The sequence below is a fragment of the Doryrhamphus excisus genome, chromosome 8 (assembly GCF_030265055.1).
Source record: "Doryrhamphus excisus isolate RoL2022-K1 chromosome 8, RoL_Dexc_1.0, whole genome shotgun sequence".
NCBI lineage: Eukaryota > Metazoa > Chordata > Actinopteri > Syngnathiformes > Syngnathidae > Doryrhamphus > Doryrhamphus excisus.
In genome coordinates, this window is record NC_080473.1 from 20,646,093 (window position 1) to 20,664,994 (window position 18,902).

Here is an 18,902-nt window from a genome sequence, read left to right on the forward strand (position 1 = left end):
ATGTGCCCTGTGATTGGCTGGCCACCAGTCCAGGGTGTACCCCACCTCTCGCCCAAAGACAGCTGGGATAGGCTCCAGCACCCCACGCGACTCTCATGAGGAAAAAGCGGTATAAAATAAAATAAAATAAAATAAAATAAAATAAAATAAAATAAAATAAAATAAAATAAAATAAAATAAAATAAAATAAAATAAAATAAAATAAAATAAAATAAAATAAAATAAAATAAAATTGGTTTGGAAAAACTGTAAAACCGGCGAATAAATATTCATGAATCCATCCATCAAATGTGTTCTCTATACCGAATGTCCTCACTATTGTCATGGGAATGGCGGACGATGGATGCATGAATATTATGCTCAATTTTAACTGCAACACAGCAATTATATGATGGCCTGCTGCAGTTTGCTTGCAGACCCATAATACGCCCAACAATAAACCCCCAAAATGCTTGAAATTGCATCAAAACAATGCATTTTGGGATACAATGTGAGGTTTACATCCCGCCCGTCTTTGTTTCCCTAATAATTTATAATTGGAAAACAATGCAAATGTTGGCAAAAGGAAAGGAAAATGAATGAATGAATGAATAATATTATTCATATTATTTATCTTCACAAATTAGTGCTGGAGCCTATCCACCCTGTATAGTCATAAAATGCATACTTGTTATATACTGTATACAAAGTAATAACAGTAATCGACTAGCCACCTACAATAAATTGTTAATTTATTGATTATAAAGCACAATTTTTTTTCCCCGAAAAAGGCAACCCCGCTTCACCACAATGCAGCAGTGCTCAGGCTCTAAAGTGTGAATCCTGGCATTTGATTTTTTTTTTTTTTCCTCACCATCTGTGACCTCCAGTTGAGCCTTGGCAAGGATGCTGCCAGCCACAGTCAGCGCCTGGCAGATGTAGTAACCGGCGTCTGCCCGCTGCACCGACGAGATGGTGAGGGCGCCGTTGGGCGACACGGAGAAGCGGCTGTTGGGCTGCTGGGGCTGGTTGGGAAAAAGCAAATTCTGTGGGAAGAGGAACAAACGGCCAATTAGTCGAGAGCAAGGAGGCCACCTGGAAACATGACAAGACTCACCAACACACAATGACTGCTGCAGTATGGAGACTTTTAAAGGTTGTCTATTGTGCACAAGTGACTCTTTAATGATGTTCAAGAGTGGAATGTTTCCCCGGAGCCTGAGCACCAAACATGAGAAATCATCACGCATACTTTGGTCCACTTCCGAGAGAAACGTCTAAAAACCTCAAGGTAGGGCTTAACAAGAAGAAACTGATGTTTGAGTTGGTCTCAAGTTCTTGTTTTTTTTAATGTACAAGATTAGACACATGCAACCCAGAAAATGATATGTAAATGTTACACTTAGGAGGAAAAAGTAGGCTAATAAATTGACAATAAAAGCATAAATACTCCGGATTTCAGAAAACAACAGATTAAAATTAAATTAAATAATTAAATTAAATTAAATCATTTTTTATTTAATAAAACTAAATAAAATTAAATAAAATTAAATAAAATTAAATAAAATTAAATAAAATTAATTTCAATTTCAATTTCAATTTCAATTTTAATTTTAATTTTAATTTTAATTTTAATTTTAATTTTAATTTTAATTTTAATTTTAATTTTAATTTTAATTTTAATTTTAATTTTAATTTTAATTTTAATTAAATTAAATTAAATTAAATTAAATTAAATTAAATTAAATTAAATTAAATTAAATTAAATTAAATTAAATTAAATTAAATTAAATTAAATTAAATTAAATTAAATTAAATCAGCCTACTCTTTTTGGGCTTGTGATCAGATAGTTGAATACAAATGTAAATAATGGAAAGTTATATTTTGATTGATGTAAGAAATGCACTGTAATATTTCTTATATTTGCCCAAATAAAATTAAACAAAAAAAAAGGCTTCGCTACACATCTTAACTCTTGGTCACTACAGTGCACAGCTATTCAAAAGCTTTTTTCTCCTATATGAATGAATCTTAATGTCACAGTTGCGACTCTTGCAGGGAAAAAAAAATATTGGGACATCAAGCAACAACTAAGTAATATAATTGTTAAAATATCCAAGTATTGATTTTGTAATTGGAGGAAATTGTGATTGATCATGTGTCCACTAAATTGGACATTGTGCATCGGGAGCTATTGTGACTACAATTTATAGTATTGCTTCAATTTTGTTGTTTTTGAAAATACTTCATTTGCAGTAAATTGCGGCCCGCGCAAGTTTGATATGGATGCTGTATGGTATCATGTACCCAGAAAAAATTATTACGTTTGATTCATGTTCATGTTAAAGGTTAAATAACTGTTAATAGTTATCCTCCCTATCCGTGTGGAAGTGGTAAGTTTTTGGCTATTTAAGTTTAAAGGAAATAACTTGAAGGCTACCGTTTAGGTGGCTAGCTCTGTAGTTTGCGAGTTAGCATGTGTCTCAAGACCCTGCAGTTGCGCAATATGTTGTAAATAAAAAGAGTATAAATGTGACTATAGTCGTGTTTTGTCATGTCTACAGGGCTCTAATAATGCTTTGTTCATTTTAATCTGAAAAAAATCATTTGTCTACCCACCAACTATATGTGGTTTCTTAAATTTTTATTATTTGCGGTTTTATTATTATTATTATATTTATTTATTCTTGATTTGTTTGTTTATTTTTTATCTTATTTTGTGCAGAAAAATAAAAATTAAGATATTTGAGAACAGTGGAATGTTTTATCAGAGCTTTTATTGTAGAAAATCGGAACCAAAGCACTGGAAAAGTTTGTATATTTTTCTGTTTTTAATAAATGCGGTTTTTTTGGGGGGGGAAAGCCTTGCCCAGACTCTAGCTCCATTGGCCCCCAGCTAAATTGAGTTTGAGACCCGTGATCTAAATAGTTGAAAAATCCAATATATGGGGCATCTCGTTTTTTTTATTCACAGATTATCCCCAGAGGTGAAGAGCAAACATATTAGCTGCTTTAATTTCCGCTAATCACTTGAATGTAACAAATTAACAACAACAACAACAACGAGTGATAAATGAAAGGTTTCTCCTGAACAAATTAGTACATCACCAGTAGTGCATGTTTAACACTTCATTATCCCAAGAGGAAGACGAGAAAAAAAAACAAAAAAAACATGTCATTTATTGTAATTAATTAGCCCGTATTTGTCTCTTAATAATCATCACCATCACACCTCTGTGGAAGGTTCAGTGACAGCATGTCGCCCAAAATGTTAACAATGAGTCAGAATTGTGGTTCACCTATGATGATGTAAACACGCCAAGTGTCGACTTGCAAGTGTGTGTCACTCTTCTAAGGAGAACTTTGCCATAATTACCGGCCTACAGGGTGTGTATATGTGTGTGTGTGTGTGTATATGTGTGTGTGTTTGTGTTGAATCGTATCTTGACCTCATCTACAAGCCCCAACTGGCTCCTAATTGGCGCTGTTGTCAAGTGTTTGCGAGGACTCCACGGTATTTGAATGGCTTATCTGCTTCACTGAGAGATGGGATCGTTCTTATCAGTGCCGGGTCACAGGAACGCGATTAGCGCTTCGCCAGGCACACCGACACCACCGCCGGCGGGTGTCGAACAAAGGTGTATGTGTGTGTTTGCGAAGATACCGATGACAGATACTGAACGGTGACGAGTGCAAGGCAAGGGAATCCCGAGTGAGGTTTCATTCGAGGATTACTGGATTTTAGCAATAACTTTGGAATGCCTATTCCCGGACGCCTCCCTGGTGAGGTGTTCTGGGCATGCCCAGCCGGGAAAAAGCCCAGACCTAGGACACGCTGGAGGGATTATGTCTCACAGCTGGCTTGGGAACGCCTTGGTGTCCTACCGGTGGAGCTGGAGGAGGTGGTGTCAACCACTACCCGGACCCGGATAAGCAGAGGAAAATGGATGGATGCCTATTCCTGATCCGGTGCGTTTTCCCACCGTGGCATAGCACTACCAATTAACATCTATCCATTTTTCACATTCGGATTCCCATTTTCCAGTGAAAAGTAAAAGACAGCTTTAATGGATCCTTCTGTCCTTACCTGACTTCCTTCTTTCTGCCAGAAAACCGCCGGCTGAGGGTTTCCTTTGGTCTCGCACGGGAAAGTGGCAGTGCGCCCTTGGGCCACGATTTGGTCCCTTGGACGGATGACAAACTGCGGGGCAGCTGCAAGTCAGACGACAGTATTAGCACAACCAGTGTGAGCAGGAAAAAGTGAAATGCAGATGATTATTGTAGGTTTGGAGGAAGAGGCAAGCAGTAAACCACACCACCAAACCAAAATGGGAGTCCATGCAGTCTTAAGCACCAAGTAACTGCTTTGAACACCATGGCCACTGTTACCGGGCTGTCCATTCATCCTCTTTGAATGAATGGCGTTCACATCACAAAGGGAAACACCTTACAACTGAAACATCAGCCATGCCTGAAGACTATGGACGAGTACTTCAACGGGTCTGATCGAGGAGACTGTTGTTATGAGTTTACAGTTTACACATCTGGGCGTGAATAAAAGAGGCAGATGAGAAGGGAGATGCCTGGAAAGAGCGCAAGGAGTTGATACTCGTGACGTCATTTGATGTTGGATTGGAGGTCAAACACCACAAGGTGGGACACCTTTGTGGGACCACAAGGTGAATTATGTAAAATAAAAATAAAAATAAAAAATAAAAAAATAAAAAGTAAAAAGAATAAAAAAAATAAAAAAATGAAAAAATAAAAAAATAAAATAAAATAAAATAAAAAAGGGCCCCCGTGACTGCACCCCACGCAACTCTCATGAGGAATAAGTGGTAAAAAATAAAATAAAATAAAATAAAATAAAATCCAATAAAATAAAATAAAATCCAATAAAATAAAATAAAACAAAATAAAATAAAATCCAATAAAATAAAATAAAAATAAAATAAAACAAAATCCAATCCAATAAAACAAAACAAAACAAAACAAAACAAAACAAAACAAAACAAAACAAAACAAAACAAAACAAAACAAAACAAAACAAAACAAAACAAAACAAAACAAAACAAAACAAAACAAAACAAAACAAAACAAAACAAAACAAAACAAAATAAAATAAAATAAAATAAAATAAAATAAAATAAAATAAAATAAAATAAAATAAAGGGCCCCCGTGCATGCGTGGGTTTTCTCCGGGTACTCCGGTTTCCTCCCACATTCCAAAAACATGCTAGGTTAATTAGCCACTCCAAATTGTCCATAGGTATGAATGTGAGTGTGAATGGTTGTTTGTCTTTATGTGCCCTGTGATTGGCTGGCCACCAGTCCAGGGTGTACCCCACCTCTCGCCCAAAGACGGCTGGGATAGGCTCCAGCACCCGACGCGACTCTCATGAGGAAAAAGCGGTATAAAATAAAATAAAATAAAATAAAATAAAATAAAATAAAATAAAATAAAATAAAATAAAATAAAATAAAATAAAATAAAATAAAATAAAATAAAATAAAATAAAATAAAATAAAATAAAATAAATTTTACTTGGAAAAAACAGTATAAAAATAAAAATGTTGTGATATTGATCAAAAACTACATATATGAATAAAAACAATTCACTGCACCAATGAAACGTTGTGTCACCTCCCTCGTTCTTTCTATTACATCTGAAGTCCTTTCGTCGACTGACCAGCTGGTTCCAGTAATACCAGACTCAGTCCCATTTGGCTGCTTTTACCGTGTAATCCCTCCTTGGAGGTGGGAGTCAGGCGGGGAGGAGTGTGCATTTGCGAGCGATACACACAGCTGGGAAGGGTACAGATGGCCGCAGATTTACAGCCTTCTCACTTGGCCTTGTGCAGCTTGGATATCTCTTGTCTCTCAAAGCCGGGCCTGATACCGAGCTCCTAAATCACGCTCTGGCGGGGGCTCAGGCGGGGGCTCAGGCTTTCTCCCATCGTCCTTCTCCATCCCACACAGCGCATCAATAAACACATCCAAAAAAAACCTGTGGCACACGCATTGCCTTGTCCTTTCTCATGCTCTCCTTTTGATTGCTTTTCATCTTTTTGGGTTTGGTTTGGTTGTGCAGATCATAAAGTACCTACAGTACATGTCTCATAGTACTCAGTTACAGTACATTTGTTTGCAATTGGGTGCCAGTCAGGCAGGGTGCTTTTCTTGCACAACATCAATTTTAAGATGAAGTACTATTAACATTTTGCACGCATATTCATTAGCTTAGCATCTTTCTGTAATTAGGTAAATTCCACTTTTTACCTGTAGGGGCAGTCCTGGACCAAATAATTATTCCCTCCTATGCTTTAATAATTTTTTTTTATATTACTATATGTGCAGTAGTTTGAAATAATGTTGCTGTTACTCTAACTAGTAATCATAAAAATACAGTCATTTGTAGTTTATTGCGGTTAATTGGTTCCAGACCAAACTACGGCCCGGGGGCCAGATGTGGCCCACCAAGCGTTTGAATCCGGCCCGCCAGTTGCTTTAAGTATTTCAACTTTTAACATACCAGCTGGCAACATGACTTTTAAGTCGGATGTCTTATTCAGTAAAAAAAAAAAAAAAAAAAAAAAATTGTAAAATTAAATTTCGTAGTTTGATGTGGTCTGATGTTTAAAGTGCTCCTGAATAAAGGGAAAATATAGCTGATAGTATAACACTTAAAATTAGACAAATAAATAATTCATGGCGGACTGTTAGAATTATAAGCGTAAAATTGTGTGTCAAATATATTTTCTGGCCCCCCGAACAATCGTTAACTCAATGCGGCCCATGAGTCAAAAAGTTTGCCCACCCCTGTTCCAGACCGATAAACAAAAGTATAGTGAAGTAGGATTCTTTATTTATAAATTGAATATTTTCATAGTTAGAGCATAAAAAAAAACTTTTGCCACTTTCTAAATAAAGTTTTTAACATTAGTAGAGCTCTCTAGACATGAAATAACACCCCTATAGTCACATTTAGACATATATTAACCAATATAGTAAACATAATAATAGAGATTTAATACATAAATAAGACTTGTACTCGTGTGTGCTGCTTATAAATGTTTATCGCTCAGATGTTTCCCACTAAAAGCTGATGCTCCTGATGACACAAGAATAGATTATGAAGTAAATCAATTGAAAAGGGTGCAAGCGTATGACTCTTTCACAACTGAGCCGAGGGCTAACTGATACTGTTTTGATTCCGGGGCCATTAATGACATGTGAGACTCTGCTTCCTGCCCCCCCTCCTTTGGAAAAAAAAAAAATAAATAACATGATCGGCTCCCATATTTAATTCATGACAAGCCACATCTGCCACGGCTTGACGAGGGCTCGGCATTGTTACGGACATGCGGGGATCTATCCGCAAACTTTGAAACATTCCTTCCCTCCTTTGAATGTCACGTTCAATCATATTTTATTCAAAAGTCGACAGCAATTACTGTTTCTTCCCAGCAGGCCACGGGAATGGGAAATGTCCCTGTATCTCCTTGATAGCTGACAGGTGGAAAATAGCGAAGGCCAGTGGTGTTCTGGCAACCGAAGTCTTGCCAGAACGTCTGGCGCTTTTTGGCCTTCTCACTCGCTTTTATTGTCCTAGCACATGTTCCTGTCCTCGAAATGCAACCACCTCGCTATCAAGATGTCCATTTTGACTTGCTCCCTATAGGAGGACATCTCAGCTGCATCCGATTTGCTTCCGCCGCCTCGACCTTTTCTCTATCTACTGGGAAATAAGACGAGACTAACGGCAACCACGTGTCGGCCTCGGAAGGACAGAAGCTTGTCAAGAACAAACAGACCTCAGCTGTCTCTGATGAGCAGAATGGAACCCCAAACTTCACCCGCTACTATTTGGTATTTGAGTAAAATCTTCTTGGAAAAAAAACAACCTCAGCTCAGAGCCCAGTGAGCATCCGAATAATTCTCAAATTTAAAATTTGCTCTCATCGGAAATCATGTAGGGTAAATTAATCTGTTCCGGGGTCAAACTACCACCAACGCTTCTATGTATTTATTCATGGACATGTTTATAGTTGTTTCAGAAGTTGCATTATGAATCATTATGTAATCCTACCCTCTTCTCCATGTTTACTACTGATAATTCATACACAACATAACTTTTACATGCTGACACTAACAATATTTCACTAAGTTTTATTCATATTTTGAAAGGCAAGTGGAAGCAAATACTTAAAACGGTGTCATAAAGCGGTGTTAGCAACAAAACTAAATAAAAGTAAAGTAAAAGAACATAACTTTTACATGCTGAAACTAACAATATTTCACTAAGTTTTATTCATATTTTGAAAGGCAAGTGGAAGCAAATAATTAAAACGGTGTCATAAAGTGATGTTAGCAAAAAAAACTAAATAAAAGTAAAGTAAAACTACTCACATAATAGAAAAGGAACAGGACGATGTTTGCAGAGCAATACTGTCACCTAGTGGTGTTTCATAACATTCCTGGAATAATAAAGGCTTGTGATTTTTCTATTAATCATATTAATCGATAATGATTAATCATTTTAATCATTATTATCCCACCTTTCCATCACAGGTAAATTTCAGTGGAAGCATCATAAACCAGCCAAAGAAAACGTGAGTTAATCCTTTACACCAGGGGGTCTCAAACATGCGGCCCGTGGGCCAAATGTGGCCCACAGGACGCTAGTTTGAGGCCCCCGCCTTGATATGAAAGTTTAATGTCAGTGCGGCCCGAGTCAAGTTTGATATGGATGCTGTATGGTATCATGTACCCAGAAAAAATAATTACGTTTGATTCATGTTCATGATAAAGGTTAAATAACTGTTAGTAGTTATCCTCCCTATCTGTGTGGAAGTGGTACATTTTTGGCTACTTAAGTTGAAAGGAAATAACTTGAAGGCTACCGTTTAGGTGGCTAGCTCTCTAGTTTGCGCGTTAGCATGTGTCTCAAGACCCTGCAGTTGCGCAATATGTTGTAAATAAAAAGAGTATAAATGTGACTATAGTCGTGTTTTGTCATGTCTACAGGGCTCTAATAATGCTTTGTTCATTTTAATCTGAAAAAAATCATTTGTCTACCCACCGACTATATGTGGTTTCTTACGTTTTTATTATTTGCCGTTTTATTATTATTATTATTATATTTATTTATTACTGATTGATTGATTTTATTTATTTTTTATTTGTTTATTTATTTTTCATCTTATTTTGTGTAGAATTTTTTTTTTTTTTTCAGTAAATGCTTTTATTTATTTTTTTTTTGGAAAACCTGATGGGGCCCAGTCTCACCCAGACCCGAGCTCCAGTGGCCCCCAAGTAAATTGAGTTTGAGACCCCTGCTTTAGACGCTCACTGAGCTGACACTGACTGACTTTGGAGGAACATTTTTTTCACAAAATACTGTTTGAACTCCAAATTGACTGATTTTAGAGCGTTTGACTTTGGAGGTTCCACTGTGTTTTTTTTCCTCATAAAAAAATAAATAAATTGACATTTAAGATTGTAATCATGTGATGTTATGACCTGTTATGTAAGTAAAATGTGCTCCGGTCAAAGCAACCAAAGCAAGAATACTGGGATGCAACAGGAGGTATCGAATGGAGAGGACATGCTGAATGGAGTCAAATCAGAAGGATGGTACTTACCTACATTGCGATCTGGAGACACGACAATGGAGGAGTGGATACACGGAAACAAAAAAAAAAAAAAAAGAAATCAAAACAAGACACACAAACATTGAACAGAAACAGAAGACAAACATGAAGAAAAGTAAACCAAAGTCAGAATGAATGACATGTTGCGCAATAAGTCAGCGAGATCTAAACAAGACAGAGAAGGTCGAGTAGCTTTTGGCTCACTGTGGTGTTGTTAGACAAGTGTGAATGTCTCCTGGAGCTCTAAGGAAAATAGCGGCTAGATATTCTCACTACATGTGATGTATTTATAAAAGCAAAAAAAGTAAAACGTTTTTCTCCAGTGTGTATTCTGGTGTGTATTTTCAAATCTGGATTTCGTAAAAAACCTATGCCACAGATTGAACAGGAAAAAGGTTTTTCTCCAGTATGTGTTCTCGTGTGTATTTTCATTTTATTAACCTTGCAAACCCCCAGGTGAGGGATTGGCGGCGTGCGGCAGTAAAGTGTGAAATGCGCTATGTGACAAAAAATTAAAAAAAAATTGAAAATTTAAAAAATTGAAAAAAAATAATAAAAAAAAATATGTTATATTAAAAATATATTATGGCATTGGATGCTCATATCACCTCCTACTTTGCTATGTGACAAAAATTAAAAAAAAAATGTAGAAAATTAAAAAAAATTAATTTAAAAAATAATTAAATAAAAATTAATTTAAAAAATAATTAAATAAAAATTAATTTAAAAAATAATTAAATAAAAATTAATTTAAAAAATAATTAAATAAATAAAAAAAGCAAAAAAAAAAAAAAAAAAACGTAAATTCTAATGAGGAAAGCAGGAAGTGATCAAATGTAACAGTTACTGATTGTAAAAGTACCAGATGGAGGGGTAGGATTTAATAAGCTTTGCTTCTTCCTACTCCTTTTGGACATGTGGAACTGGGAACTGATTATGGGATGCACTCAATTGTAATCTGATGCATGTTCAAATGAAATTAAACCATTACCATTACCTATGGCCTGAAGTGTGCGTTCCTAATAAAGTGACCAAAAAAAAAGGGTACGGAAAAGAAAAGCATATATTCCTTTTTGAGGTTATATTTTCTGCAAAGAATCCCAAGATGGAATCAAAGGTGCCGCTGTTTGTTTCCCAAGTTTCCCGAGAACCACATCTGCAGAAAAGACCTCGTTTTACCTCCCGCTGGGTGCTCCCTGTGCTGCCTTTAAGCGCTCCGCAGGGACCTCCGACACATCGGTTTAATGGCGGGAAGAGTGGTGACAATGGTGGGAAATTACGGTCAGAACATTTTTATTAACCTTGCAAACCCCCAGGTGAGGGATTGGCGGCGTGCGGCAGTAAAGTGTGAAATGGCTTTGCTGACTGCATGATTGCGGCGAGGAGGAGAGCGGCGTAACAACAACCGTTGAGGAGGAAGAGGAGGCGGGTGAAGGCATACTTGGAAATGTAAATAATTAAACAGATTTATAGACTGTCTGCATCTCGGCGGGTTGATTTTCTATCTAGCAGGCTTCCGCCGTCAAACGGGTTTTTTGTTACCTCGGACTGTGAGGGTAGCGGAGGCCTCCAGCTTGCCCACTCGGTTCTCCGCCACACAGGCAAACGTGCCCTCATCGTTGACGGAAGCCTTCTTCACCCTGAGCACATAGTCGTCCTTGTCGTACTTGATTTCGTACCTGCGGATGGAAAAAGACGGAGGCGCGTTACAACCAAACGTCCATGCATCTGCTGCCGCAGTCGACCATAGCCGTCTCGCCGCTGCATGATGCCGGTTTTGACACGTGAAGATTGCAAGCAGGATCAATTATTCAACACCGCAAGAGGGGCGAGCGTTCACTCGGAACGCTGCTGAGAGCGTTCAATATTCATGAAATGTTTCTCCCGCAGAGAGTGGGTGCATGCATGAGAAGCCATTGTGGTGCATCTTCATAAAGCACCGTGCTCCTCAAGGTCTCACTGAATGCATACAGTCAGCACACAAAAGGTAAAAGTGCTTTCAATTCCCTCTGCTGTAATTAAATATGTGTGTATTTTTGAGGTGATGACAGCTCTGCTTTAAATGGCGGCTGGTGGGTTTGCTAACAAACGTCTGCTGTCTTTCAATCCAAAACACCAACCGCATAATGGAGATGCATGAAAGCCGTTTAACACAATCAACCCGATGAATGCATTTCCAATAAGTAACGAGTAACACACGACTGTCTATATATGGTGAGATTGTGTGCAACCATTGACCGTCAATGTTGAAAACAGTCACTTCATTAGGAACGCACACTTCAGGCCACAGGTAATGGTAATGGTTTTATTTCATTTGAACATGCATCAGATTACAATTGAGTGCATCCCATAATCAGTTCCCAGTTCCACATGTCCAAAAGGAGTAGGAAGAAGCAGAGCTTATTAAATCCTACCCCTGCATTTGGTACTTTTACAATCAGTAACTGTTACATTTGTTCACTTCCTGCTTTCCTAATATAGTTAAAAATTTTAAATGTTTACATTTTTAAATGTAAAAAATTAAAAAAAATTAAAATTTGTAAATGTTGCTTTTTTAAAATTTTTAAATTTTTAAATTTTTAAATTTTTAAATTTTTAAATTTTTAAATTTTTAAATTTTTTGTCCCATACCAAAGTAGGAGGTGATATGAGCATCTAATGCCATAATGGGTACCATAGTAAGTGTCAAAATAGTGATATATATAGCACATCATGACTGGTTCAAGACTCTTCACCCATTTTATTTTTATTTTTATTTTTATTTTTATTTTTATTTTTATTTTTATTTTTATTTTTATTTTTATTTTTATTTTTATTTTTATTTTTATTTTTATTTTTATTTTTATTTTTATTTTTATTTTTATTTTTATTTTTCACTTTGGTCACTTACCAAAGTAGGAGGTGATATGAGCATCCTTCCCTGAGATCATATTTCTCCTCTCTTGTAGAGAAGTATTGGATGACATTTTTTAGCTAATTGCTTATTTTTAGCCTTATGCATTATTTTAGCTGTTTGAAGATGAACTATATCAGCAAGTTGAAGTATTTGTCATTTTAGAAATAAGGAGTTCATATGTTCTCTGTAGGCGGCATTATGAATTATCCTTACTGACCTTTTTTTGCAGTACATTTAGCCAGTGAAGATTGCTTTTATAGTTATTAGCCCATATTTCCACACAATAAGTAAGATATGGTAGAACCAGAGAGCAATAAAGAGTGTGGAGTGATTTCTGATTGAGAACAGAATTTTGCATTGTTCAATATTGAAATATTTTGGGCCACCAGGCCCATTCAACATTTGGGGATTTGTTTTGTTGTTTATGTCATTATTATATGAAAGATACAAACAAAGGCATAGCTAACTTTTTCTGATGCCTTATGTGCAATAAAACTCAATAATCCATGTGAGCTTCCACAAGGTTTGCATAGCAAAAGGGAGTAAGTCATAATACTTTTCTCTGATGAGTATTTCATTACTTGCGGTCATGAACGTGTGATAAGCTTTAGTGTATCCTTTAAAGGCGCACAGTATACTTTAGGGGTAATTTTTTGGACAATTACATCTGGCAGGAAAGCGTAGTTCACGGCGATACTTTTCGAACATTTGACCGCCATGGTCCATTTCCCTCGGAACTGGAAGCGCTGTCTGCTCAAGACATACATAGCACTCCCTTGATGGCCGCTTGCCACAACAAGCTGAAAAACTAATCCGTCTTGTCGATCCCGGGATTATGTTTTCTTTTTCTTTTCCCTTTGCCTGACATTTGACATTTCCGGAGAACATTCAAAAGCCACTTTATTGGGAGCCCATTCGTCTGTGCTGACTGCCGGTTCCACCTCTTCGCACAGGTACTTAAGAAGCGATAATGATTATTTGACTGAGTCATGACTGAAGGCTTTGTTCTACGGAATGTGCAGTTGGGGATAAAGGATGTATTGTGGACGGCGGCGGAATCAGACATCAACTTATGGGATAAGCCACGTGTCAGTTGCTAAACCGGACAAAAAGGAGCTAACTGTTTGTTGTAAACACAAACTATGCAAAGATGCAAGAGAAGTGGAACACCGATAGGTTTGACAAGGGAGTGATCAAACACACGGCCGATGATTGGCATAGCCTGTGTCGAGCTGTCAAATTGAAACCATTGAGGTTTTTCAGACTGGTGTTGATTCTCACGGCGATACTCGGGTGGAGTCAACGCGACGTGACGCAACACACATGCACATTCATGTCATGTCTGTGTGGTCCTGACATCAATTGTCAGGTATGAAAGGCATTTATCTGCAAATGGAGCTCTAACCACTTTTTCCACCGTGCAGCTCCATAACAATTTAGTACGATTTTTATCAATTTATTATGTTTTAAAAATGTATTATATCCATTTTTCATATGATTTTTGAAGATATTTTGTCTATTTTTTTTGCACATTCTAAAAGTGCACTCCTGTGGGGGAGCACTCCTACAATTTAGTTGTGTCAAATGCATTTTTTTGAGTGACAGTGATGGGGGCAGTGATGGGGCTGATTAATGAATGACATCAAGCAGTTGATGTTTGCTAAATACAAGGATGAAGAGTCTTGAACCAGTCATGATGTGCTATATATATCACTATATTGACACTTACTATGGTACCCATTATGGCATTGGATGCTCATATCACCTCCTACTTTGCTATGTGACAAAAATAAAAAAAAAATGTAGAAAATTAAAAAAAATTAATTTAAAAAATAATTTTAAAAAAATTAATTTAAAAATAATTACATAAAAATTAATTTTAAAAATAATTACATAAAAATTAATTAAATAAAAATTAATTAAATTAATAAAAAAAGCAAAAAAAAACGTAAATTATAATGAGGAAAGCAGGAAGTGAACAAATGTAACAGTTACTGATTGTAAAAGTACCAGATGGAGGGGTAGGATTTAATAAGCTTTGCTTCTTCCTACTCCTTTTGGACATGTGGAACTGTGAATTGATTATGGGATGCACTCAATTGTAATCTGATGCATGTTCAAATGAAATAAAACCATTACCATTACAAAATGATGCAGTGACCATAAACATCTATTCTATTCCATTGCATTTTAAACGTTATATACGTAATATATATATTATGTATTAATAATGCACGTTTATTTCATCTGAATCTAACCTACTTTAAACCATGATGGCAACACAGTGGAAAATTGTGGCCACTCGTAGCACTGGAAGCGCAGCATGTCGGCCATATTTGTGGAATGTTCTGTTGTGAAGAAATGCTGAGTTATATATAAATATATGTAGAATTTAGTAAGATTTTTATCAATTTATTATGTTTCAAAAAAATATTATATCCACTTTCATATGATTTTTAAATATGATTTTTGAAGATATTTTGATTTTGAAAATTTTGAATATGATTTTTGAAGAAGCACAGCATGTCGGCCATATTTGTGGAATGTTCTGTTGTGAAGAAATGCTGAGTTATATATACATAAATAAATATATGTAGAATTTAGTAAGATTTTTATCAATTTATTATGTTTCAAAAATGTATTATATCAATTTTTATATGATTTTTGAAGCTATTTAGTCTTTTTTTGCACATTCTAAAAGTGCACTCCTGTGGGGGAGCACCCCTACAAGATGCAGTGACCATAAACATCTCCATTGCATTCCAATGTTATATATACGTAATATATATACATATATGTATATATTAATAATGCACGTTTATTTCATCTGAATCTAACCTACTTTCAACTATGGCAACACAGTGGAAAATTGTGGCCACTCATTGCACTGGAAGCGCAGCATGTCGGCCATATTTGTGGAATGTTCTGTTGTGAAGAAATGCTGAGTTATGTATAAATAAATAAATATATGGCCTTTGTAGTGACTGACTTTTAGCTGCAATTTTTACTTCCAGTCAATTGTGTGTTTGAATGTGAAATACTTCTTCAAATGTCCATATCGGCACAACAAAGGGTCTACAACTGGTTTCTATTAACACATCTGCAGACACACGCCAAGTATACAATCATCCAACACATCAGTGTGTGTTGATGAGGAGATGATAACTTTAATGAAGACGCTCTTAGAAAGAAAACTTTCCGCTAAAAACGTCTGACAGGAACGCTGTCTGTGAGAGCATCTTATCGACCTTGGTCACTGTGTACGGACGAGGGGGAGGCAGAAGTCGAGCTGGACTCGGATAAAAAAAAAAACATGGCTACTTCCCAGCATGATCTTTGGCACCGACGCCCATTTCACTCTGACAGCCTGATTCCTTTTCACACCGCCTGACCTGGACTTTACCTCATCGCAGATCAAAAGCACACAACCCCGTCACCCACCAGAGAGAATCAATTAACTACTATCACTGCTCGACTTCTCTCTGGAAGGCACTGATGCCGAGTTGTGTCCTCTCTGTGCCCGGGTACAAAAGTTCACCTGACATGCATCATTTTTGTTGGGATAAATAAAACGATACAGTTTGCTCAGGGCCATGATACTGCACTGCAGAGATAGCAGCCTGTACTCCCCCTGAGTGGGTCGGGACTGAAGCCAGGTGAGCGCGAAAAACAAGAATAATGACATTAAAGAAAAGTGCCGTTATCGGTATTAATAATAAAACACCAATATACATAGAAAATAAATACATTACAATGAAAATGAATATAAATACAATAAAATAAAATGCAATGGATATGAACAATTTAAAAAATACAACCTCAATAAAAGTAAAATGAGTAAAATCAAATTTCTTACTTCTTCATTGATGATTATATTCATCCATACATACAATCCCTCGTTGATCAAAAACCGTTTAAGAACTTCTAAATATGGTTGTTAACATTATGAAAGTCCTCTACACATGAAATAACACCCCTATAGTCACCATATCACCCCAATTACCCAACATAGTAGACACAACAAGATGTCTGTGATGCTGTAAATGCCCGTTCTGGCGAGTTTGGTGCTTGTGTGTCTAACCGAACACGACAGTAACATTACTAACACCAGTGTAGAGTACTACATATCAATACAATGTTTCTTCGAATGGCGTATATTTGTATTGTAGTTCATTTTGCCTTTGTTGTGCTTAATTTAGGCAAAAAATATGGAGAATCTGCATTTTTAATTACCAATAATAAGCTGTATTTTGCCATAAAAAGCATTGTCATATCTTTGGACATGACAAAGACATTAATAATTCATACATTTCATAAGTTAGTTAAAATGAAAGTAATAAATAAATAGAAAGTAATAAATAGCTAAAAGTTGTAATAAATATTGTTAAAAACGCTAAGGTTAAAAAGTTTACAGAGTGAGACATCTTCTCTAGAAAGTATCGTTTTGGGCCACTAGAGAGTGCTCTCGCATATAGACAAGCTTTGTCGTTTTTCTCTCCGTGAAAAGCAGGTTGGTCTCACGGCAGAAACGAAACGGGAAAACCCTCATAAACACGCTGAAAGTTGCTCTAAACGCGTGTTTCTCGGGAAATTATCGTCTTTGTAAGTATAATTGGTGTATAAAGCACTGCTATTATAATCTGCTATTTCAAAAGTTGTACTTGTTTTGTGAAGTTCGCTAGCTTCATGCTACTGCTAGCTTGCATTTGCAGTTGGTGTACGTTAGCTGATGCTAACTGTTAGCTGGTGTGTGTTTAGCCTACAACATTAGCAGTATCGAAACTTCATTTTATTTTTTTCTGTATGTTTCAGATACCACATATTTTTTTTTACAAGAAAGCTTCATAAAGCAAGAAAAGTTTTCTTCATTGGTTCGCTGGCTGTGTAGCAGCATACAGACACGTATTGTGAGGGCAGCATAAGCATGGTTTATGATTTAATATATCTTTGAAAAATGTGAGTATTAAAAAAGTGGTATTACTGTATCTGATAAAACCTTGATACTTTTTCATATGTATTAGTTACAGTGTATATAAAACTGCCAATGCATGGAGGGAGATGACCACATACAACCCCATTGGAAATCCATTGGATTGTAGCTGCTCTGCTAAATGGTGAGTTACAACCTCATGAAGCTTTATACAGGGCTCGACAATAACGATGTACCGATGGCCCGGGGCAAGTTAAAACAAAATTCGGGCAAGTAAATCCAATCAGTGATATTCCCGTGGGGCAAGTGCACTTTGGCATGCCGTACTGCCAAGAGTTTTTTTAAAAGCGGTTCTTGTTGGGTGTTGGTAAAACACGGACTGCGTAATTCCGGTGGTAAGTTGCAAACCAATCCTTGCAAATCTTTAAATGGACCAATCAGAATCGTTTATTTAGACCGCGGTCCGCAATCCACAGTCCGCGTTTTACCCACACCCGTTGTTCGCGATCAACCAATCAGCGATGGTTTGACTAGGAAAACATCTATCATGGCGTCCCTGCCAACATCGTCTAATTCTTCAACAACTTGTGAAGGAAAACAGCAAAAAGTGATGAAGCAGTGCCTCCTAAACAAGTATTTTATTAGCGGTTAGCAAATCAAAGGATGGCACAGGTGAGTGAATCACATTGCTGTGACAATTTGAAGTGGTCACAATGAAACACCACCCATTAGATCCAATACCAAGTGCTGATTTTGCACAAGCTTTAAAATCTAGCGCTTCCATTTCTCTGTGTATTTTTATCACCTTTGCTTCACAAATTATTGTTTGACCATTGAGCTTTTTTTCTGGATTAAAAACACTTTACTAGTACACAAATGTGTCTATTCAATAATGTTTCATTGTGGTGCACAACTTATAAATATCACTGCTTACTACGACTACCATGTGTAAGGTATTATTTATTATATTATTTTATTTATTTGAGATTCTCATGTGATGCCACAAAAAATTACATGATATCATTATGGCAGTCTTTTCATTTTACATGGGGCAAGTTCGGGCAAGTAGTTCTCACCTTAAGGATTCCCTATGGGCAAGTCATTTTTGTTTTTAATGTAGAGCCCTGTTTATATAAAAGTTTGGCAAAAAAACGCATCATAAATATATCAGAACTTAAGGAGGAGAGAGAATTTTGGGCCAAGTCGACTTCCCAAGTATACTGTGACCTGACTTTTGCGAATAAAAATCATCTCTTTGGGGGATGACGAGCGATAAATCCTATGTATCCGTCTTTGTGTGGCACATAAATAAACAGTAAATCTTAAAATAACTCCATTCCTGAGTGTATTTAACACTCATAGGAGAAAGTAGTGCAGGAGTATATTTATAGTTTGTGATCATGACTGATTAACTGCGGATGATGTATGACTGCAGATGTATT

At 36.4% G+C, this 18,902-nt stretch overlaps 1 protein-coding gene and 1 long non-coding RNA gene across 17 annotated transcripts in view; one reads left to right on the forward strand and one right to left on the reverse strand.

Moving 5' to 3' along the window:
- robo2 (roundabout, axon guidance receptor, homolog 2 (Drosophila)) overlaps positions 1–18,902 on the reverse strand; it is a 386,548-nt gene that overhangs the window by 67,322 nt on the left and 300,324 nt on the right. For 6 of the 7 annotated variants that reach the window (XM_058079125.1, XM_058079127.1, XM_058079121.1 and 3 more), the window contains 4 exons: positions 11,177–11,313; positions 9,626–9,637; positions 4,068–4,192; positions 854–1,025 (listed from right to left, as the gene is read on the reverse strand). In XM_058079125.1, the coding sequence (XP_057935108.1) occupies positions 854–1,025; positions 4,068–4,192; positions 9,626–9,637; positions 11,177–11,313 (446 nt within the window). The remainder of the gene's footprint in view (positions 1–853; positions 1,026–4,067; positions 4,193–9,625; positions 9,638–11,176; positions 11,314–18,902) is intronic. The other variant, XM_058079123.1, reaches the window with a different exon arrangement.
- LOC131134174 (uncharacterized) overlaps positions 16,941–18,902 on the forward strand; it is a 57,680-nt gene continuing 55,718 nt past the window's right edge. For 6 of the 10 annotated variants that reach the window (XR_009131353.1, XR_009131358.1, XR_009131359.1 and 3 more), the window contains exons 1-3: positions 16,941–17,132; positions 17,343–17,486; positions 17,552–17,644. This is a non-coding gene — a long non-coding RNA (uncharacterized LOC131134174). The remainder of the gene's footprint in view (positions 17,133–17,342; positions 17,487–17,551; positions 17,645–18,902) is intronic. The other 4 variants (XR_009131350.1, XR_009131354.1, XR_009131357.1 and 1 more) reach the window with 3 other exon arrangements.